Source organism: Molothrus ater, chromosome 5, assembly GCF_012460135.2.
Source record: "Molothrus ater isolate BHLD 08-10-18 breed brown headed cowbird chromosome 5, BPBGC_Mater_1.1, whole genome shotgun sequence".
Taxonomy (NCBI): Eukaryota; Metazoa; Chordata; class Aves; order Passeriformes; family Icteridae; genus Molothrus; species Molothrus ater.
The window spans coordinates 25,109,400-25,132,943 of NC_050482.2; the positions used below are offsets into that span (position 1 = coordinate 25,109,400).

The window sequence follows — 23,544 nt, forward strand, 5'->3', positions numbered from 1 at the left end:
TTCACCTACATGTTTTGGTCTGGATTCAGGTTGACTTTGTGAACTTAATCAAAACATTAATACCTAGAGTAATCATTTAAGATTTTCTTAAAATTATTTACCTTGACCTGCAGTTTTGCTTCAGTAAGTGGATGATGGACTTCACCCTCAGTTTTTGGTGTTGTTGCCTGATGAAAAAGTTTCAGGTATAGATTCTGAAATGATTGCCTTATCTTGTTTTAGTTTGCAAACCCATGACTGAGTTCAGCAGTGTGACCAGACCCAGAGTGGTTTATGTTTACAAAAGCACAAAGTGAACTCAAGCATCTCACATTCTGAAGGCTGCTTTCTTCAAAAGCTGATAATCAGTACTCCTTTGGAAAGCAGGCCTACTGAAAAGCTTTTAAGTTGGTGCTAAGAAAAAAAAAGGCATCAAAACCTGCAGGGCTTTTGAAAAACCAGTTTGCAACACAATTTTTCTACAGCTTAGTGCAAGGATAAATTAATGCAAAGAAATGTAAGTAGTGGTTTTGTTGTTTTTTTTTATTTTTATTTGTATTTTTAGGCAGAAATATATTAATTTGAACCTGTTGTTTTATTGGCTGAGCGATCAACATTATTATTACCGTTTGGTATGGTCTTGTTTTGTCAAATCATAACTCAGCATCCTTATTCTCTCTTTCAGTTCTTGCTTTTTACTTCATAACACCTTACTGTGCCCCCAGCCTGCCCCCTCTTCTTTGAAAGAAAGAGATTTATCATGGCTTACAATACTTTATCTGTAACATTTTATCACACATAGCATTTTGCCTCATATTGATTTTAGAAGATTCTTCCTCAAGTGGAAACTTAGTTGTAAAAGGAGAAAGCTTACTGATGCTTAGACTAATGACAGTGAAGAAAATCAGCCTCTGCATTGAAGAGCAAATACTACTATAACTAAGCCACTGTGGTTAGCATGCCTGTCCCAGATGGCTTGCTTCAAGAAGATTACATTCAGAATCAGAAACAGAAAAGGACATTTTTTTATGCCATTTGGAAACCTTTTGTGATTTATTTTTCTTAGAAGTGCTGTGTGGGATTTTTATTTCACTTTTGTTTTGTTGGTTATGTAGTGAGCTTGTTTGGCTCCTGCAGAGCTTCTGCAGGGACTTTCTTTTGACTGGATTAAACCCCTATTCTTTGCACTTTTTTTCTTTTTTTCTTAATTTAATGATGAAAAGTGTGGATTACATTGCATAAATGAATGGGTGTTTTAAGTTCACTTCATCAGCATTAGAAAATGAAGATAAGTGTAAGTTACAAAGAACTATGACTCTTTTGTTTAACTTTCAATGCTTAGATATCCAAGTGCTAGATGATTCAGAAATGCAAATCGGTTTTAAAGAACAAAATTCGAAAATAGAATTTAAAAATGCCAGAAATACTCAGTCATATTTTGCTGAAAAACTCATAACCCGCTCCTTTAATTATACCTGCCTTTCTATTTGTGTTCAACCTTTCAGAATCCACCTTTTAGGTGGTTAACAGGATTCCTTATTGTGATGGAGTCTGGCCATACCTACACAAGAACAGTTTAATGGTAGTTGGCCTTTAATTCCCAGAAAGCTAAATGAGAAAAAAGAATTCTATTAATGTTGCGGAGCTGGAATGTTAAGAGAGCTGCTGAGGATTTGGGCAGAAGCAGTGGGTTGCTCTCACTCTTTCCTTTCTGCTCTCTGCATCTACCAGTGCCTGACCTCTGTGCTGTCTGTGGACAGACCCTCTAGCAGCCAGCACAGACACATTCCTTGCAAAGGAAAAGCTTGTGTACACTCAGGCTGTTATAAAGTGGAAACTCGCTGCCTCTTTCAGAATAAAACACTTTGCAATTGTGCAAGTCCTCAAAACAAGTACAAAGTCCTTCCAAGTACTTCTTTGAGCAAATTTCTTTAGTTTAAAGCTGATTTCTCAGAAACAGGGAGAGAAATGTTCTGCAAACAGTTTCAGCTTTGCAAATGTATTTGTTATTAGTAACTGGCCTGTGTCTGGCAAACTCTGTAACTATCACACTCTCTCAAACACTGCTTTTACTAATTAGTTCTAATCTTAGATGACCACGTGCTCCCATCCTTCCATCCTTCTTACAGGAGTTCAACTTCTCTAAACTAGTGAAGCTCCTTTGACTTCAACAAAGTTAAATTAATGGAAATGAGCTGAAGATCAGCCTCTTTTCCATGTTTTGTTTATCCAATATAGGAAACTCTACTTGGTGAGAGTTATATGTTTTGTTCTGGGCATTTGAGTTTTGTAGAGAGATTCAGATGATAAAGTTAGGAGGGGACAGGAGTCAGAGACTAATAAAACATAATGTGTTTTTTAATTTTTTTTTAAATTTTCCATTAAAATGTTATTATTTTTATTGGCCTCTGTTAATTAAACTCACTAACATATCTGTGGATTGCTAGAAACTTCAAATTACTCTACCACATGGACACACAGGAACAAAGAAGCAATCCTCCTTTGCAGAGGCCATTTCTGATGACCGAACTGGCAAAATATCTTACTGCTCTCAAATGACTTGGCTTGAATGTAAAATTTCCCATGTATTTCAGAATTTACTGGATGGTGCCATGCATGCATTTAATAAAAATCATGACTAAGAAAACAAATGCCAAAACAACAATACAAACCACCAAAAACAAACAAACAAAACAAAAAACAAACCCAGACCAAAGCAAATAAATAGAACTGAAAGATCAAAATGAAGAAAATAATTCCTGCCATATCTGAAGATCGATGTGTCTATAGCTAAGTTTTTAGAACCAAAACAGTTAAGAATGCAAGTATTTTGTCTGTTTTCATACAGAAACTTCCAATTAAATTAATAACGACTGCTAGTGATTCCTCAATTTCTAAAAATGTCTTTGTAGGGCTTTTCATTTCAGTTTTTATCTCTAAGTGCAATCTACAAATCTCTAAAAAGCAAAAACTACAATTTCCTAGTGACATTTTTATAACTTTTCAGGTAGTTTTATTTACACCCAATTCAGAATTCATTGTTTTCAGAGAAATAACAGAAACCAAATAACCGATCAGAGAATTTCTGAATTCCTCTTATGCACTTCTTGTGCTTTGAGTTAATCCATTTTCAAATGTTGTTTTTTCTTCCCATCATAGATGAATCTGCTTGGCTGCCTACTATGTAGAGCTAGATGCACTTCAGACTATTGGTTTGCAGGAATCTCCTGCATACCTTTACCTTTACCAGCCCGAATTTACCTTCATCTTCACCAGTTGCATTGTTGCTCTTCCAGCCCTGCACATCTGCACAGAGCCTCTGCTGCTCTGCAGCAATGTCCTGTGACTGCTGTCTCTGGGCTGCAATGAGTGAAGAGTGCCTGTGATGCAGCATCAGCACAGACACCTTCAGGATTTTCCTTAGGTCCTGCTAAAGAGACACACAAAGTGAAATACATGTTGACTTCTAAGGTGATCAGCTGTTCCTTTGCTATGTTGCCTTCAAACACTGGAAGGTTCAACTTCAATATTCTTCATTTAATAAAAATATTCTTCATCTAACCAGTGTATGTACATATGAGAAGTGATGTAGAACCATATGTGGGGTACACACACATGCACAGACACATACACATGTGTACACAGGTTAAAGAGCAGTCTCTTAAATAACAATAATAACCTCTGCATTTTTTTCCTAGCTCTCCTTTACAGTTTTGCCTCTCAGATCTGTAAATATTACCACAACAGATATCTATCCATATGTATCTCATGCAAAAGCTGACCAGGTCCATCTCTCTGGCAGTTTGAATCCAGGCATTAATCTTTCAGTGAAGATTTACTCAAAACTATGAAAAAGCATTGACATAGAAATAAAAACTAAAACTATCAAGGAAACATGAACTAAAAGTAAGCCGTATCACAAGATTATATGAAGTGTAACACAAATGAATTTCATCAAGAAATATTCCAAATAGAGTCATGAATATTTGACTTATTCATATGTCAATCAGAAAAATCAACCAAACATAATTTTGTCTTATTTTTAATTATTGAAATTTTTTTGTTAAAACACTATGAAATATTTTCTAAATATGTGATATATTCAAATTTTTCTGCTGCTGTTACACTTCCTCAATTATTTCCATTTTTCCAGCTAGGGGTTTATTTCTAATTTCATAGTACTATATCTTTAGGTTTAGACCATCAGTTCAAACCTGTCTTAGTTTTGTTTTTAGCACTTATTAGAGACTAACCTCCTCATCAAGGCAGATTGTGTTTCTCCATATAGCATATATAGCTCATATCTGAGATGGGAGTGGAGAATCCCTGTTTGAAAAGTTCTTGTCCTGCTAACTTTATTTATTTTATTTAGCTTCTTTATTCATGTGTGGTCTGGCATAGACAGACAGACACTTGACTGCCTTTCAAACTCCACTGCAATTTAGTCATAAACAGAGAACTCTCAGTATTTTTACCTAACTTTCTAAAAAGGTGTGGTGGAAATGAAACTGTGACATGGTGATGGCAGTGAAAGATTGTCCAATATGCATACTAAAGGCTTCCCTAACCTTTACAGTTTGAACATAGGTAAGCCATTTGAGAGGAGAATGTCCTCTCCTAGGAGGGTGCCTATGGGATGCTGGCAAGAAATTCTGTCCTTCCACCTGCTCAAGAGGTACAGGGACAGGAAGGAGAAGGCAGAGGCACTGCCAAGAGATGATTCAGCCATCATCATGGGAGAGGTGTATGCTGCTCTTGGCTCCCAGTCCCACCTCTGCTCTAGCCTTTTGACCGGGCAATAATATCTAAATCAGAATATGTACCCAAGACAGTAGGGTTGTAGACAACAATTATTTTCTCTCCAACCTCCTCAACCTTTAATCCCAAAAGCAGTGCATTTCTGGCCTGCAGCACTTAGAGGAGGTGAGGTCCCTGTATTCAGGAGCCTCACAGTTTGTGTGTTGTCCAGAAATAACTGACAGTTGAATTTGAGCACTCTTGGATCACCCAAAAAAATGTTACTCCCAAATCTCTAGAAAATTATCTGAATTCTGTGGCATGGTTAAACACTGTGATACTTTATCACAACTAATTTTGCATTTGCTTCTTGGTGTTTTAAAGTTATCAGCTCCATAAAGTTTTGTCCATAGTAAAGCATCTGGAGAATCTGGGTGGTCTGGGTCCCTAAATCCTGTACCTGCCTGGCTTTTGCACTATACCTTCAGGAGATAAATAACTGCAGAAATCTCTAAAGGTGCTCAGCCTCATGAGGGGAAGTGCAGGGGCAGGCACTGATCTCTTCACTCTCATGACCAGTGATGGGACTCAAGAAAATGACATGAGGCTGAGTCAGGGGAGGGTTAGGTTGGAAATCAGGAAAAGGTTTTCACCCAGTGGGTAGCTGAGCGCTGGAAACAGGTTCTCCAGGGAAGTGGTTGTAGCTCCATGCCTGGCAGAGTTCAAGTGCTTGGACAATGCTCTCAGGCACGTGGTGTGACTTGGGGTGTCCTGTGTAAGGCCAGGAGTTGGATGGTGGCTGCTTTCCAACTCAGCATATTCTATGATTTTATGAATAAGGGAAAGTGATAATAGCTGGGCATATTTTTTTCCTCCATAAATGACAGCATGTAAATATATGTCTTTGGAAGAGGTATTGAAAAAATGCTTGTCCCTCCCAACATCAGATTCTTACTTGCTCTTAAAACAGCTTTGTGTTGGTTTGGGACCAGAAGCTTGACCAACCTTCTGCTCAGTCGAAGCAACTTGCAGTGAAGTAGATAGTTTGGATAGAGCCCATTTAACTGTATATTTAATGCAGTGAACCCATCGTGTATCATAAAATACTGAAATTTATTAGAAATTAAAAATTTTTAACAAAATTAATTATTGTTCCAAGACCTTACTTAAAGGAATGTATGATTGATAAATGGTTACATGAAAGTCTTGGACAGTTTAATTTGAACAAGTGTTCTGTTGCTAGTGAGGCTGCTTGTAAGGTGGAACTTACAGCCATGATTTCCTGAATGATGCACAGATTTAATCTAATTGTTTTACAAAGCTTTTATTTTGAGTTGGGATCTGCATGTAGCTATAGATTTTAACTTGTGTTTTAAATTGTTTCAAGATTTTTGGACATGATTTTTGTCATTCCCTAGTCATTAGGGTTATGAAAATGTGATTTTTCTGGTCTGTCATCAATGAGGAGTGGCATTCAGCACAGATCATTTTTTCTCTACAAGCATAAAAGCAACCTCATTAGTAGAGTCAGGTAAAAGAAGTAGTATATTCAAAATGATCTTTAAAAATTTAGGCTTAAGTCCTCAGTAATGTATATTTCCTAGTTCATTAATGCAGAAATACTGCACATAGATTTTAATCTCAGAGTTAATAATAAAAGCAATTTTCACTAAAAATATAAAAACTGTAATGGTAGAATCATGATATTGCATTTAGCTCTCCCACAAAAAGTCACTTTATTACTTTCTTTTGACACTTATTTTCATTCTGGGATTAATTTTACTATATAAGGGCTTCTTAACTATTCTATTAAAATTTCCATTCAGAAGCAATAATATCTAAGAGTGAATAATAGTCATGTAAATCATTATTTCATATTAATGTAAAAGATTTTGTAAGTTCTTATGAATTCTGCTGACATGCACAATTGTGAAAAGGTTATCTCTACATTCTGCAGTGATATGCGCTGGAACAAAGGAACTATTTTAAAAGCATCGGTGGAGTACATCAAGTGGCTACAAAAAGAACAACAGAGAGCCAGAGAATTAGAACACAGGCAGAAGAAATTAGAGCATGCTAACAGAAGACTTCTGCTCCGAATTCAGGTTTGTATAAGCGTTGCCATGAACTACAAAGCTTTCTCAGTACTTATCCCCCATTAAATTTTGTTAATCTATATAATTTTTCCTCAAATTACGTTTATTAAAAATAAATTGACTTTGCCTTTGTATTTCTGTGTATATTGGGGAGGGGGTATTCTTTAGGTTTCTAGGAAATTTCTTTGATAATTATACTTTGCATAAAGTAACTAGTGGAAAAGTAATAAAGTATTTGTACAAACAGTTCCATTATGCATGTGTTAGAAACAAAGACAAAAAAAAGGAAATAAGCATATTCCTGCAGCCAAAAATCAATACTGGTCACAAAGTTTCCTTCAGTATTTTAATTTTCCCTTTCAAACTATTTAATGCATTACTCTCCCCTGTAAGACTATTTTATGTGATATCTTCTTTTTACACTAAGAGGTAGAATATAGCCCTTCATGGCTTAAAAAGCAAGATTCTAATATAGATAGACACCTATGGAAATGGGATGGGTAGATAGGTAGATTAGCATAAAACCAATCATCTTACATACGTTGATTTACTTATATATCTGTATAATATAAGCATTATCAAGTAAAGGATCTTTTTTTTCTCTAGACAACAGTTTTATAATGAACTATCAAGCTGCAACATTTTGCTGCTACCTTCATTGGATTCAGTGTGCAATGGTTTTAGAGAGGCTGTCCTACCTCTTCTGCTCTAGAATAGTTGCTTAATGACAAAAAGAAATATAAAAGCACTTGACAAATTTTCTTCGATAAAAAAATTAGTATTTTAAAATTTAATCTCACAACTAGGCAACAGGTATAATAAATTTTCATGCATGATTTCTATACTTTCTGCAATTGTTCTGAAGAGACTCTTTTCTCTTTTGAAATTGTTGTCTAATTATTTTCGTCTGAAATGTTAGGAATTGGAGATCCAGGCACGTGCACACGGCCTTCCAGTCATGTCTTCGCTCAGTGCTGTCGATTTAGCTGCACAAGTCATCAAGCAACAGTCTTATCCAGAGGAGAACTCTGTAGACTACTCTCAACAAATGCCTCTGGTACATGGACAAAATTCTGATGTCTGCGATGGATCTACAGCCTTTTCTGATCCCCTTTCTCACTTCACGGATTTGTCCTTCAGCGCAGCTTTAAAAGAAGAACAACGACTAGAGGAAATTTTATTGGACGACACAGTGTCACCATTTGGAACAGACCCACTCTTGTCCTCCACATCTCCAGCTGCATCAAAAGAGAGCAGCAGGAGAAGCAGCTTTAGCACAGATGATGGAGATGATTTATAAAAGCAGAAAGGGTCTCATACTTCTCGAAACACTTGTTAAAGGACTTAGTTAAACCTAAGCGTGGTTGCTCTTATTTTAAATACCTATAAGGAGAGACACTGTAAAAATCAATTACTACATGACAAGGATTTCAATCAGCCCTCACTTCAGAAGAAAATAAGATGGACATGAACCCATATCACTCTGCCCCAAATTCACCCTCTGTTCACAGCCAACATTTGTATAAATCTCTCTTCACTGGGAATATTTTTACTATCACTTCATGACTTTTATCAGTACTATGAAAATGGTTACCCCTAAAGGAATACCCATGTTGCAAAACTGTATTCAAACTCTTTTCAATCTGCTCACATGTTTCTCTGCTACAAATATGAGATTTAGTAATTTGCTAATTTCTTTATTTTTTTATAACAAAAATTCTACAAAATGTGAAGCAACACAGAACTATTTAAGCTGGGAACTGTAGAGATGTTACAGGTTTTAAAATCTTAAAACATCAGATTGTAATGCTTTCACAGAAGCATGAAGTTTAAACTGTGTGGGCTTCTCTTTAAAAGGAGAAAATCCATTAAGCTTTCTATGGAATGCCTTTAGGTTTTTTTAATTTCATTTGTAGGAAAAGAACATCTTTTAAGTATCTATTTTAAGGACACAGAAGAAAAATGGAAACTAACACAATGACAGTGATTCAAATGAACTCAGACAGAAAAAGACACAGCATTGCAGCAGAAAGACTGTGTGGATATACAAGACAGCACAGACACTCCACGTTACACTTAGCACAATTTAAAACAAGCACTACTTGTGACAGTGCTATGTCGGCTATTTATTCCAAGAATATTCAAACTGTGTCCTTTTTTATATGGAAGAAATTGGATTTCAGATACAATACTGGGCTGCTGGATGACACTTTCAGTGTCCTTTGGCAGCACAATGAGGTTTTTGCAAAGGGACTCTATCTGTACATGTGCTTTTGATCCATTTGGAAGCAGAGGGAAATTACAAGATTCCCATTGCATGAACTCTAAACAACAAGAATTTAATTTAATATTTGCCTTTGGACTCCCTGCAGAAAAGCTTGAAAGGAAGACTTGTCAAACTGAAGGCAATACTCAGAAACTGATGTGATGCACTACCTCTCATAACCAGCTTACTTTGAGAGGGCATCCAGAAAACTCACTTCTATACATAGTGAAATTCTGGAGAGTGATGTACACTCCTAAAGAACATTAAGTGCAATCATTCCAGTTGTAATATTAAAACATAGAAAATAAACTGGAACAAGTTCTTCATAGCTCTTCCTCAATCAAAGCCAAAAGATCACATTAGGGAGTAGTTATGGATTAACCCCAGGTGGCAACCAAGCCTCAAGCAGCCACTCAGTCACTGCCTGGCCAGAGTGACCGGAGAGAGAATTGGAAGGACAAAATCTGGAAGGCTCTTGGGTTGAGGTAAAGACAGTTTAATAGAAAAAGCAAAAGCCATGCACACAAGTGAGGCAAAACAAGGAATTAGGTCACTGCTTCCTGTGGGCAGGCAGATGTTCCACCATCTCCAGGAGAGCAGAGCCCCATCACACGTAATGGTGACTTGGGATGTCAAATGCCATCACTCCAAACATCCCCCCTTTCTCCTCCTCCCCACTTTATATACTGAGCATGATTTGATATGGTGTGGAATATCCCTTGGTCAGTTGGGGTCACCTGTCCTGACTGTGTCTCCTCCCAACCCCCCATGCACCCCCAGCTTCCTTGCCAGTGTGTCAGTACGAAAAGCAGAAAAGGCCTTGGCTCTGTGTAAGCCCTGATCAGCACCAACAAAAACATATCTGTCCAGCACAAATCCAAAATACAGCCCCACACTAGCCACTGTGAAGAAAATTAACTCTACCCCAGCTGAAACCACCACAGGAGTTCTGTAATGATTCAAAATATGTTTCAAAAATGTGTATTCATTTTGCTGTCACTGAGTCTGTCTCACTTCAGAAGTGTCACAGGTTTGGAAATAGTAAGAGATCAGTGGATTACTTTTTGCATGAACATTTTAAGTTTTTAAAAACATACTATCCAAAACCAGAGCAATTGTTTCTTACCATTGCCTCTTTTGTAATTGGTACCTGGCTCCTCCTAACAGTCCTTGTGAGGTTTGTGCTCCTGCCAGGCCATAGCACATGCCTGACCAACCCTGGCAGTGTCACAAGAGTTTCATAATTGGAAAATCAGCAGCTGGATGATAAATCACAGATGGCCATGAAAGATGATGGTGTTTCCAATTTCACAAGGATATTTATAATTTTAGGAATCTCAAGGTTTTCTATGAGTTTGTGCAAACTACTTGGATGTAAGGTGATGTGTAAGCACAGACCTGACCATTAGAAGAGGCTTTGATACACTCACACTTCATAGATAAAAAAACAGAAAACAGACATGTTCTGGTAATTTTCTTTTGTTTTGGTTTGGTGTTTTTGTTTGTATTTTTATTTGTTTGTTTGGTTTTGTTTAGCTTTTTTATTTTGGGGTGAGGGTTTTTTTGTTTTGTTTTTGTTTTTTGTTTTTTTCTGTTTTTTTTGCACTTTTTCTTTTTTTTTGTTTTTGTAGCATATCAGAAAGACAAACAGGTATTAACCAAAGATAACAGGATATAGGAGTGACTGCCATTTTAATTGGGCTAATTAAAAGAGGAACCACTTTGTCATAGTTTTGTCAAAGACAATTGCTAATATTGACATCTGAATATAAAATATGATGAATTAAAAGCAACCTTTATGCCCATATTATGTCTAGTCTAGGATGAGTATTGTCCATTTCAGCAGATGAAAGGAAGGGTTATTTGGTTAATATCAAATGCCATTTTTCCCTGTACTGCAGTTTCTACTACATTAGTTTTAAATACACCAGTGTGGGTTGCTCATAATGGAGAAAAAGAAATTAAATATGAATGTATTACATGATTTTCCCATTGAACTTTTACATGTGAGTTAGACCATACTTCTGAACTATACTGACTTTAAATAACATTCTGAATTTCATCACTTTTATAAGCACTGTTCTAAAAAAACATTATAGTGCATCCATTAAATTTTTTAAAGTTGATTTTCATTCTTCTGACAATTGCTTCAGTCTAAGGCACCAGAATTTTTCTCTCTGTTCTTGCAAGCGAAACTTAAGATAGTCAATGCTCATTTTGCAAGGCACTGTACTGCATCTATCATTAAACATATTCAGGCTGTCTTCCTGCACACAAAACCCCCAGCTCCCTTGCCCAAAACAATAAATACATCAACCCTCCTAGGTGTTTACTATGGCAATGGTATTTCACCAAAATTGCGTTTTTCTCTAGTAGGAAGTCACCATAATTAGTATTTCAACTAATAATTATAACCTGGATTAAAGGCTCACCCTTGAAATTAAATGGTGGTACAGACTGCAAAACCAGACTAGGACATCCTGGGAATTAAGAGATGCTGCTGAAGGTGCGTGTGCTGGTAGTCACATCCCAGACTTTCTGAAATAAACACTCCCTCTCCCACCACAGGCTTGGAAACCATGCTGTGAACCTGAGAGGACTTCTAGGGCAGAGCCAAGCCCAGTCCCACCAACTTCTGCAGAGGAAAGGGATTTCGTAACTACAGGGCCAAATCCTGACATTTTCTGTCAGGCAGAATTTCTTTGCTGTCCATGCAAGTTATATTGGGCTGAGTTGTGGTGCAAGAAAAATAAAACTTTTAGTTATTTCCAGCAGAGATCTGTTTAGTGAAATCTCATGAAAGAGATGCATAATATGCCTCTGGCTCTGGGCCTAGAAAAGAACTTGAAGTCTTGCAGATCTGGGCCTCAAGCAGGGCAGGGGGTAGAAGAGCTGGCTATTTTTGTCAAGATGTATTAAATGAGAAGGTATTACTTGTTTTCAGTAACAGCTGTTCAAAGCTGGTGGACATATTCCTACAGAATCCACAAAACAGCAGACTGATAATTACACAAAAGGAAAGGGAGTTGAAATATTAACATCCTGTTTAATTCATGACATGGATATAGATGCTATACTAAGAAAATAAAACTAAATTATTTCATTGTGCACAGCATGATAGTATGAAAAGGTACAGTAAGTGCAAACAGTTTTAACAAACAGAAACACAGTTGCTTTATATAATAAAATAATGAAATATAATTCAGTTGCTTAATCTTAATAAGAACATTGATATTATAATGCTTTCTGAATTTAATAGAACTGTATATATAAATGGAAGATGTAAAATTATTGTAATTTAAAATTATGTTAAGTCTCTTAGATAAGTAAGTAAAGGCATTTACATTGCTATTATGAGACTGTAGAATATTTTTATAATAATTGCTATTTTTCATTGTTAACCATATAGTATCTTGTTTTCTAAGTCATTGTATGCAGACAGAATGTACTTTATTACGCACTATATATGCAATCTTTTTACAATTACATTTTATACTTGCGGGCATTTTATGTTTATTGTATGAATATAATTAAAGGACTGAAATGAAAACATCTTTTTCATGTCCCTTGTGAAACTTCCCTGTCCAGACCCTCAAAAATGCCACCAAAAGGCAATCTAGTAACATCCAGTAAGAACATCTGAGATACCTAACAGACAAAATACTTCACAACAGCTAAACATTTAGTCTATTATGATACATCATGATCCAGTAGCATCCCGTTAATAAAAATAATTGATACATTCTTTAATATGGTCTCCTGCCATCTGCTTATTCCTGCTGCTAAGGCTTTGATTTATGGAAAGTGTTTTCAGAATGTTGCAAAATTGCTAGCAGGCATGATGATATCAGTTAAATCACTAAGAAGCTCTACAAAAACCTTTTAATGTACTAGATGTTCCCCAGACAATCTAGGATAAACAGAATATTGTATTTTAAGATGTAAAACATTTTTTAAAGCTGATAATTAGGTACATTTGGCACTTAAAGATACTCACTTAAGGAAGTTAGTTAAGGATTCAGATTTCATTTTGAATTTATAATATCAAAAGTGCTGCCTTCTTTAGAAGATATTTGGTGGTTTCTGTGCATGAAATGATGTAAGAGTTGTTGACTAGGAATACAAATTTCAACTAGTTTTGTAATAGTTTATTATTTCATGTAAAACAGTGCACATTTTTTGTGTACATCAGAGAAACATTTTATTTGTACTAAACATTTCTTCAGTCTCTTTATTTTTTCAAATAATTGAGACACCCCTATCAGTATTAAAATTGAATATTATTATAAATATTATTTAAAGTTCACTGATTATCTATGGAAGAAGCTTTGCTTTTTTCCATATTTATTATGTACTTAGGATTTGACCATAAAAGGTACTCAGCTCCTTTGTGAAGGGACTGAAAGCCCCCACTTTGCTTTGTGAAAGCCAATGCTTATCCTGTTTAGGACTCAGAGACTTATTGATTAAATAAACAACGACAGAAAATAAAATCCGAAGTTATTTCAGAGATTGTAAAAGCCCTATGTGATACACAGCTTGATTAAAAGTAGTGATGTTTGCAATGACAAACAGACAATGTTTGCAATGACAAACAGACAAACAGACAAACAGATTTAATGTCAGCATCATTTGTGGTGACAGCCAATGGGAGATTAGAGGAAAATGTATGAAGTTGTGTAATAATCAGATCAAAAGTCTAATTATAAAGGAGATTGCAGCAGTGAAGTATGCCAAGGCTTATTGGTTAAATCACTGGTACCCATCAAGTTAAATATATACCAGTTTCATTAATTGGCAACCACAAGACAAGTGTTCTATATTCAGAGTGGTGATGATTTTGATATAATCCACCACATTGTGGTTAAGTATATGATTCATGTAATAAGAAGAAGGTGCCTCCAGGCTATTGTTCCTACCATGGATTAAAATTTACATATTGCTTCTCCTTATGTCAAAACATCTGGTGCCTGCAAATGCTAACATTTCGTTAAAAAGTTTCACAAGATAGGAAAAGTGGATTGGAAACACTGCATGTGAATCATTCAAGCATTATAATGGAATAAGAAGCTGAGTTATGAACAGACAGATTAAACAGTAGTATAGTCAAAGAGATTCATATGCTTATGAGTTCAAGACAACACTTTGTATAAGAAGGAGAAATGCCTCAAATCATAGAAATAACCAGTGAGGTTTTTTTCAAATGTCACTGAGATATAAAATCTCATCTCTCCAAACTGCATTTTCCTGCCCAAATAAGATCCCTGTGTCTAAGCATATGTACTTAGGTGCTAAGATTGTGTTTAATACATTCATTTAATTCATTCACTTTAAGATGTTGGCATCCTTACCTGCCATGAAGTTTCCTGACTCTTATATTTACTTTCCTATTTTACAGCAGCATATATCAGGGTTGAATCTCAAAAGATTTCCCTGGCAAATTATCTTAATTGTCTTGCCTCCTTAGAAAGCCTATCAGTCCTTGCATTAGCACCTCGACATAGACTTGAGACCTTTTCCTGTTGATTTCCAGGAGGGACTTAAGATGTTAATTTTCAGTTACTGAAATTTTGTGGAGTTTTTTGGATTTTGTTTTTTAATGCTAGGTTGTCAAGAAAGCTACACACCACAGATTGCTGTGATTAGCAGCCACATTACTGCTGGAAACACTCATCTGCATGAAAGTAGGCAATAAACAGTGTTTTCTGTGAAGGACCTTGATTCAAGTCATATCACATCTATTAATTTCCTGGAATCAATGCATAAATATTTCTAGATGGATGTTTTGCTTGCAAAAGAGGAACCATTCAAAGAGTAATGGCTCTTCAAAGTGCTTTTGAATTATTAAAACATACTCCTTGGATTAGAAATTTACTTTCAGGCTTCTAGAATTCTAGAATGTAACATTTATGTGGCCTGAATCACCACAAAATCATACCTCTGGTATGTCTCAGGACCACGTGTCTGTGAAACTGAGGCATCAGGGACAGCATTTGCTCCATTGTGCAACCAGTCCCACTGCCAGAAGGTTCAAATGAAACAAGCCTCTGGTGGTGAGCCCACGGTCCCATCTCTCCAGGAAAGGACATCTCCTCCCTGTCTCACTTTCCATCTGGATTTCTCCTTCAGATGGCTGGTGACAGGGCTCCGAATAATCCTGCCTCAAATCCAGAGCTGGGTCACTTTTCAATCCTGCTGACATCCAACAGGTTCAAAATCTGCAAGTATAATACAGACATTACACAATCTGGTATTGGCCCATGATACAAGCCAGGATTTGGCAACATAGTTGAGCTCTTCTGCAGACCTCCCAGACTTCTGAGCCCAAGGAGATTTGAACAAGAGGGCAGCCAAAATCTCAGACCAAGAGCACTCCCTCCTACAAACCCTCTGAAAACATTAATTTTGTTAAGGGTGGTTAACAGGAGTTTTGGTTGGTTTTTATTTTTAAGCATTTTACTGAAAAAACATGTTTGTACATTGAATTTACTTCTAATGAGCTTGTGTTCAGTTCCCAAAGATTCAAAACTGTTTAAGTTTCATACTCAGAATTTGATAAAAATATGTGAGCTAAAGTATTTTATTATACTATTCCAGGAGTAGGTTGAGTTAAAGGAAATGTTTCTTTTCAAAACATAATGTGACAACCTTAAAAGTACTTAACATAATATCCTTTTATCAATTAATTTTTCTGTGACATGGGCACCTCGTGTCATTAGGGAGTGGAACCCCACAAAAATAAATAAAATTGTATTTCTACAGAGCCACTTGGAAAATAAAGGCAATAACAAAACTAATTGCAGAAATACCATTCCATCATTTCCTCTGGAAAATAGTTTCTACTGTAGAACAGGTAATATACAGAGCTAGCTTGCTATAAAAACAAACTGACAAAAAGCAATTTAGTCTTACTGCAAAGTAAAGTAAGGATGGTCAATTTTAAGCATGGACCAGAGAACTGGCTCCTGCAATAAGCACCCAAGGGACAGTGTCTCTACTTGGAAATTTAAACTCCAAATTACTTTAAATTTGACTTGCTCTTTTGCAGTGGGCAGAGAATCCTTCAGGCAAGTGAAAGCAACACATGAGACAACTGAAGTTAAGGAGCATAGAAAACAAAGGAAGATACATCCTTGATCCCAAAATGTCACAAATGGGATTCGGTACACCCAAAGGAAGATCTCTGCTCAAGGGCAAATATCATCCTGAGAAGCAGGCAGAGGAGTACCAGGCTGGGCTCTGGCAGAACCTGTCCCTTCCCTAAGGAAAAGAGGGGAGCTTATTTCAGTGTATTTGCAGCTTTCAGTAGGGTAAGTTATGAGTACCCCTTCTTGCCCACCTCTCATATTATTCTCTCCCTCTTCAAACTGTGCCTTATTCTGAAAGATAAAAAATATTCTCCCCTCCCTTCTTCACTGTTCTTCCTCCCCAAAAGGCTGGTGGAAGTGTGAGGAGCATCAGCTCCTTCTGCTTCTCAGGGAGCAGCTGCAGCTCCAGGTGAACCTGCCAGACCAGTCAGTGCTTTAACATGTTGGTAGCTCTGCAAGAATGTGAATACATTACTGGTGGCAAGTATTTATGTGATTATTTCAAAAGGCCAGATTGGGTTTTTATATATTTTGATCTTAAAATTACCAAGCATGGGAGTAAAATAAACATATTTGCCCTTTAAGCCTTGTTGCTTCAGAAGAGCTAATTTAGTTTTGATGCTCAGTGTATTGAAAGCCAGTAAGAAATAGATTTGGTTCCCTCAGACCCCTGAAGTCCCAAACTGGATGGTTGTTGGCTTCAGGCACTCTTATTGTTGCTAGGAGGTGCTCATGGCTTGTTAACCTTGCTGGTGGGACCAGATTTTCATCAAGCGCATGTTGGCTTAACTGAGGATTTCCTTCTAAATAAGCGTTCATGCTTGCATGCTCAAAATTATTTTTTGGATAGTTAAGAAAAATATGATTATTACTGCCACCATCAGCCTCATGTCCTGTTCTGAACAGTGAAGTAACACAGAGAATTAAGTAAATTACACACTAACATATTTGCAAAAATGTGCCTATTTGGACTTTCCCCTTCAAAGCCAATTTCCTGAAGCAGATGTCTGAAGTTTGAATACAGGCTCTGAATTACTTCATTTTGGAGAACTAAGTTCTCAAGCAAACTGAGACCAAGTGATTCAGGACTATTCATTCAGTGTGATGGTAGCTTTTTAATTTTCTTTCTTTCTTTGCTTAACTATATGGTAAAAGTGTTTATGCTAGATGCCAGTAGCAGCCAAATAATTTAAAAGGAGAAACAGAGACAGTGATGTGATTTACAGCCAAATCAGACTTCTGGAATATATGGAAAAATATGGACACAGATCTTGTGTACAGAAATAATTAAGATCCTAAGTGTCCCCCTCAAATTCAGTCTGCTGATATGTGGAGCTAAGGTGTTACTCAGAGAGCAGCACAAGGAACTGATCTTATAAAAAACCTTGCAGCAGTATCACACTTTCCAAGCCTTGATTCTTTTCTCATTTATGAACTAACTTCATAAAGTTACATCACTTTTCTATTTCATTATTAGAGCACATCTGCTATCAAGAAGGCTGTGGAAGCCCTGTTCCCATTTAGTGCAAGGTCCTGCAGTATCTCCTTTGTCTATAAAATGCAGGGATACTTAGGTCTGTATTATAAATAATAATACATGTATGCAATGGATGATTCTAATGATGCAGTTCAGTTTCAGGTTTTTACTGCCATTCATAAACTGCTTCAGCAGACTTGTTGTAATTTATGATATCAATAGAGCCCCTTAAATTACATCCTAGATTCTGCCAGGTATTGCCCTATGAAAGAAAATGGCTTTGTATCCAATATCAGTGCAAGAGGAGTGCTAAAGGGAGAATGAACCAAAAGTCAAGTGCCCTTTATTGAGAGCGAAAATTGCCTTCATGGTGTGCAATATGTGAGAACTGAGCACTTGAAAACAACTGCTGCAATCCTCAACTTAACTGTTTGCTTTGTAACTGTGTGGAGCTCCCTAACACTGGTTTGTGACAAGCTTGTCAGAGTCACAAGAAAGGTGAGCGCATCTTTGACAGTGCTGTACTTTTTGGACCTGCAGCTTTTACCTCTGAGAATGTCAGGGTCAAAATACCTGCTGAACATTTTTGAATTGTCCAGTCTGATTCATGATCTTCTGTGTCTTGCAGGGACTGTATACCATGCCACGACCTGTTGGGGGGAAGCAGAGCTCCCAGGCTGAAAATATTAATCCTGAAGGCCATGTTGCCCAGAGTAGTGATGGTCCTTGTAAAAGAGCCAAATATTCTTGGCTGTAGAATGAATCTGCACTGACAGTTTTGAGTGTTTCCAGTCTTGACCCATGTACAAGTACAAGTTGTCTTGTCTGCCTTTGTCAGGCAAGGGGATAAATCCCAATGCACCCATTAGAAGATGGATCACAGCATGGTAGGCTATTGCCTCCACAGTTTTTTTTTTCCCTTTATTCGTCTTCCTCCTGTAAAACCCTCTAAGGAGGTCAAGAACTGCAGGTGGTGAGGGGACTCTTCAAAACTAGCAGAGAGAACTGGCCAATTTAGCACTGAGTTATTTTAATTCAGGTGCTTTCTTCTTCTGCAATGTGTAAACCTTCCTTGAGCAGAGGACTCCTGGGGGTTGTGGCTGGAGGGGATCCATTACTGTCTTGGCTCCATCAAAGCTCTTCTGGGGACAGGCAGGTGACGTGGAGGCACTAAATCTTGCTGGGGGGAACAGCTCATGTGGTTCCCCACCACATGAATGCTTTTATTCCTGTCTAAGGAATTATATTCCACTGCTAAAAATAAACAGAAAATGAAGTTTTACAGAAGCTATACTTACAGAACCAGACAAGCTTCTGATTTCAGAACTGCAAGCACATTCAGTTGTTTGTGCTTCAAATGCCATTTGTGTAAGATATTAAAGCTGGATTCAGAAGAAACACTATAGCCAGGATACTGGCCAAAATATTTGAAATGTTAATAGGATTTTTAGTGGGTTTTTTTTCTTTTTTTACTATTTGCATGTACTTCTAATTTTTCAAAATATTTAAATGGAGTTTACCTTGATTGTTACCTCCAAGGAAAGGCAACTTTAGAGATGTTCTTTTGCACAAGGTGCAAAGCACAACCTTAACAGATTTATATATGGATAGAATATCTTGTAATTTTTAAGGGTGTTCAGCTGATAATGAAGGGGGAATAATCAGGTTTATTTTGTCTAAGCAACAAAGGAGACATGAGGAAAAGGCTTGTTCTGAACATCCCATGTAAGTTTGAAAATACTTTGTCTTGATCTGAACATTGAGTATTAAATAAACTGACACCTTGCTATCAAAATGCAGCAGAGGCAAACAAGACACGACATGTGAAAATTTCTTGGCTTTTTTGATAGTACTCTAATCCTATTGTACCTAACAATTTATATAGCAGAACATATCAACTCACAGGAATGTTATCTAGACTACTTTTTATTGCTTTTACTGTTCTATTTCTTTTTTTTTTAGTGCAATTTAATTTTAGTGGCACTGTGTAATTTTCATCAACAAAAGAAATTAAATATATACAGTAGAAAATGGATCCCGTTTTAAAATGCTCCAACCTGTCAGATGTCCATTAACCTATATATATTCCATGTAGGAAGTAGAAAGCAATAGGAGATTTCACATTCTTTGTATTTAATATTTACCTGTGGGCATGTATAAAAAAATTCTAATAAATCGAGAGCTACTTACAATTTACAGAATGGGACTAATGCTGGTAGTTGATCCTAAACTGACACAAACCAGATATTCTCTTAATGTTACTCCAAGGAATTTTAAACTGACTCTGTTAAAGCCAAGGTTATTTGCCTTGGGGATGCCTAATGGAAGGGTTATTATAACACTGTCCACAAATAGGTGTCTTGAGAGAGCCAGGGCCATAATACTTCATTGACAGCTAATAGATTGTGCTATTGCTGTATCATAGTCATCTTTAAGGCCAAAGGTCACACCTCTTCCTTAATATTTAAATAAAGATACTTGACTGGAGCAGAAAACAGCTTATTGCCAGTGATGGCTGCTGCTCAATTTACAAGAACCTTTACAAAGTCATGCTAATTCCTGGCCTCCTTAGAATGCACGATAACCTTTCATAAATCCATCTTTTCCAGATGTCCTTGGAAATGACAGTTATAAAACTACAAATGATTTGTAATGCAAAATGGGACTGACAGACTTGGATATCAGTTCTCAGAGTACTAAAATGACTAAAGACTATAGCTAACAGAAGACTTAAACTGCATCAATAAGTGTCTGCCAAAACAGCTCATGAGTATCTTCAACATGTTCAGTAAAAGCTGGAAAATAAGAGTACTCATGATTGTAATAGGACAAGTGGCAAATTTCCCTCTAAGGGTCCCAGAGCAGAACTTTGTGTCTGTGGGTCAGTCTGGAAGGCAGATTTTGAATTGCTCATGCTTCCAATTCAGCATTTCATTTGTCTGTATCTTCTCATTCATGAACAGGACTTTTCATGAACCAAAGACAGTTTTTTTTATGAGATTTAATTCTATTTACATTTGCACACATCACAGTTCAAATTGATTATAGAGTGTATTTAAATTTAGAAAGTGCTGCTGAAAATGCATTTTGTTAAAAAATAAGTACTCATTCCACCTTTAGGGAGAATATCCTCTTCAAGGTTTTCAAAGTATATATATAACTAAGGTTTCTGAGTTTCACTAAAATACACCATAATTTATATTTATGAATAATTTTGTTTTCTGTTACCACAGGGGAAGCTTTATAATACAGTAAAAAAATTAAATATACCTGTATAAAGATCCATGAATTTTTCAATAATTCCAGATGTCTACAGAAATCAACAGAAATAATAGTCGTTGTCAGGATTGGCTAGAAATGCAGTCTTCTAGCTAAGGATAAAATTACTTTGTAATACTTAAAAAAATTAGGAGGAGACAAACCCAAGTCAGACAAAGCATTAGGGTGACAGCAGCAGCTCATGGAACCAGCTGTAGGAGAGCAACCTGCATTATGGCTTCTATTCCTTACCCTTCTGTTTGATTTCCTCTCTTAGTTTCAATGTACTTGCTCATTTTTGTTCTCAGATCCTTTGTCTAAAAGACTTTAATCCTGGGAAGTATTAATTTTTGGAACTTGGAAGCATTCATTAAGTTAATGAAGTATTAGATGAAGTAAATAAGAGATGTTATCCATCAGGTTAAGGATGTATGCTATTACAAAAGTAATTTTGTTCATCTTTTCATATTGTTAAATCTACCTGGGAAAATAATAATATCTGTTAGAACAAAACACTTGGATTAATTGGTCACAAAATTGTTCGTCACTTTTTTCATTTGGAAATTAGTTCACAGTCCCAGTTTCTACAGTGGTATTTGTAATTCCCAAGTTTTATATGGATTATAAAAACATAATTGAGCCAATTGTCTGTTCCCACATGCATTACCTCACCTGTACAGTTTTTCTTTCATGCCAACGATTGTTTGCCAAGACATAATGATTCCTGCTCCCAGACTGAATTAGTGAAAATTAATAATCAGTCACTCTGTAGGTTATGAAGAAAAATCTATTCATATAGATATTAAGGAGTAGCATTAATAAAAAATAAATTTGAAAAATAACTCTTCAGCTTTTAATCTATTGTTTGTGAACCATGATCTTATTTTTCTCCTCACTCTATTTTGTTTATTCCATTAAAAATTCTGATTTTGTATTCTGAAGCTCAGACACCCTCTCCATGATGTCTCCTGTTATGATGAGTCAGGGAGGTAAGGGAATAAAGCCTGTGCAGTAACGACTTTGCTCCATCTATTCTTTCTATGGCTTTTGGTGTGACTTTTGGGGATGTCATGTGCAGGGCCATGAGTTGGATTCGATGATCATCCTGGGTCCCTTCCAACTCAGCTTGTTCAATGGTTCTGTGATTCTGTCACTGTTGATGCAGCTGGGAGGTCTTTTCTCAGCTGCCACTATTAGTTCACTCTCACTGCAAGTCCTTTCCCTTCTCCTCTGGGACCTTCCAGCTTGCCTCTCCACAGAATTTATTGCAAGCCATAGCTAGACCAACAATGCCAAGAGGAGGACGACATGGATTTCGGCAAGTGCTCCGAGTATCTGAGGACCACCATGAATTTGGAAGGTATGTGCATGCTCATGAGAGGAAACCGTGTGTGTTGGCATAACCTTGTTTGCAAAACAGCTACAGGAATTTGAGATGAAGCCACATTTCAGATGTTGGTAGCCAGTCTTCAGGCTTCTTAGCAGGAAATCCAATAGTGGACTCAGGTGCAAGGAAAACCAGGTCCACTTGAGTGAAGCTCTGTAGAGGCTGTAGTGAAGGTGAACAGCAGTAGCCTCAGAAACAGCCACACACACCTTGCAAGCAAATGTCTCCCTTCTGTGGTGCAAGCATGTGAAGCACATACAGACCAGGGAGACCGAGGAGCAGAGGTTTGGGAATGCCACAAAGTATTGCCCAGATGTTTAAAGATATTTTTAGGTGCGCAATAACACTAACATAAATTTAATGATTACTGAGGCATTCTTTTATTTTTACACTGGAATATTTGTGCCTGGTGGTTTTAATAGTGATAAAAAGGATAAAAATATTTTCTAGGTGTTTTCCCTGACAATTCAAGTAATGATGATGTACACGGTTAACCTATTTCCCCCAAAAGTATACTCCCTTGCAAATTGCTCTCATTTGAGGGATGTAAGAACAGAGAGTTTGGCTTTATAGATATTTAAGAAAAATGCACTCAAAAAGTAAGCACTCAAAAAATTATTCTCTGTTATTTTAAGTTTACAAAGTTCTATCTGCTTGCATTATCACAAAATGAAAAATAAAAGTGTGAAAAATAGCACAGTGAGAGAATCCTTTGGTTTGGGATTCCTAAATTCCAGAAAACAATCTCTGAACTTGCCACATGTACTTGGAGATGAAAAAGAAAGGGAGGGAGTATTGGATGGCTACATATGAAACAGGTTTTACCCTGCCAACCTGTTCTAAACCAGTAATTCAATTTCAGTAAGAAAATTGAAACCATGTGCCTCTTTGTTGGAATGATTGGTAAATTACACTTGGTTAACCATTTTCCTCCTGCTCCTCCCCAATATGGTATCTTTCCTTGATTTTTAAACATTTTTGCAGGACTAGCAATGAATCTTTTCATGTTTAAAAGATCAGCACATATTTTATGCACAAAGATTGCAATGCCAAATAAATTTCTGCAGTAGACCACCTCCAGCAATACTCTAAATAATATTTAGAGAGGAGTCCACCTACAGGGGAAAAGTAGCCCAGACACCTATCTGATCAGAGATGATGAGGCAAAGATGATGAAGTTATTCACTAAAGTAGACTCTGTAGCTCTTCTGCCATAAGCAATATATTCAAGAAACTGATTGATAAGACTTGTTTTC

At 36.7% G+C, this 23,544-nt stretch overlaps 1 protein-coding gene across 1 annotated transcript in view; it reads left to right on the plus strand.

Moving 5' to 3' along the window:
* TFEC (transcription factor EC) overlaps positions 1–8,112 on the plus strand; it is an 87,626-nt gene extending 79,514 nt beyond the window's left edge. The window contains exons 7-8 of the mRNA XM_036401043.1: positions 6,674–6,821; positions 7,732–8,112. Of these exons, the coding sequence (XP_036256936.1) occupies positions 6,674–6,821; positions 7,732–8,112 (529 nt within the window). The remainder of the gene's footprint in view (positions 1–6,673; positions 6,822–7,731) is intronic.
* The last annotated feature ends 15,432 nt before the right edge of the window (positions 8,113–23,544 follow it).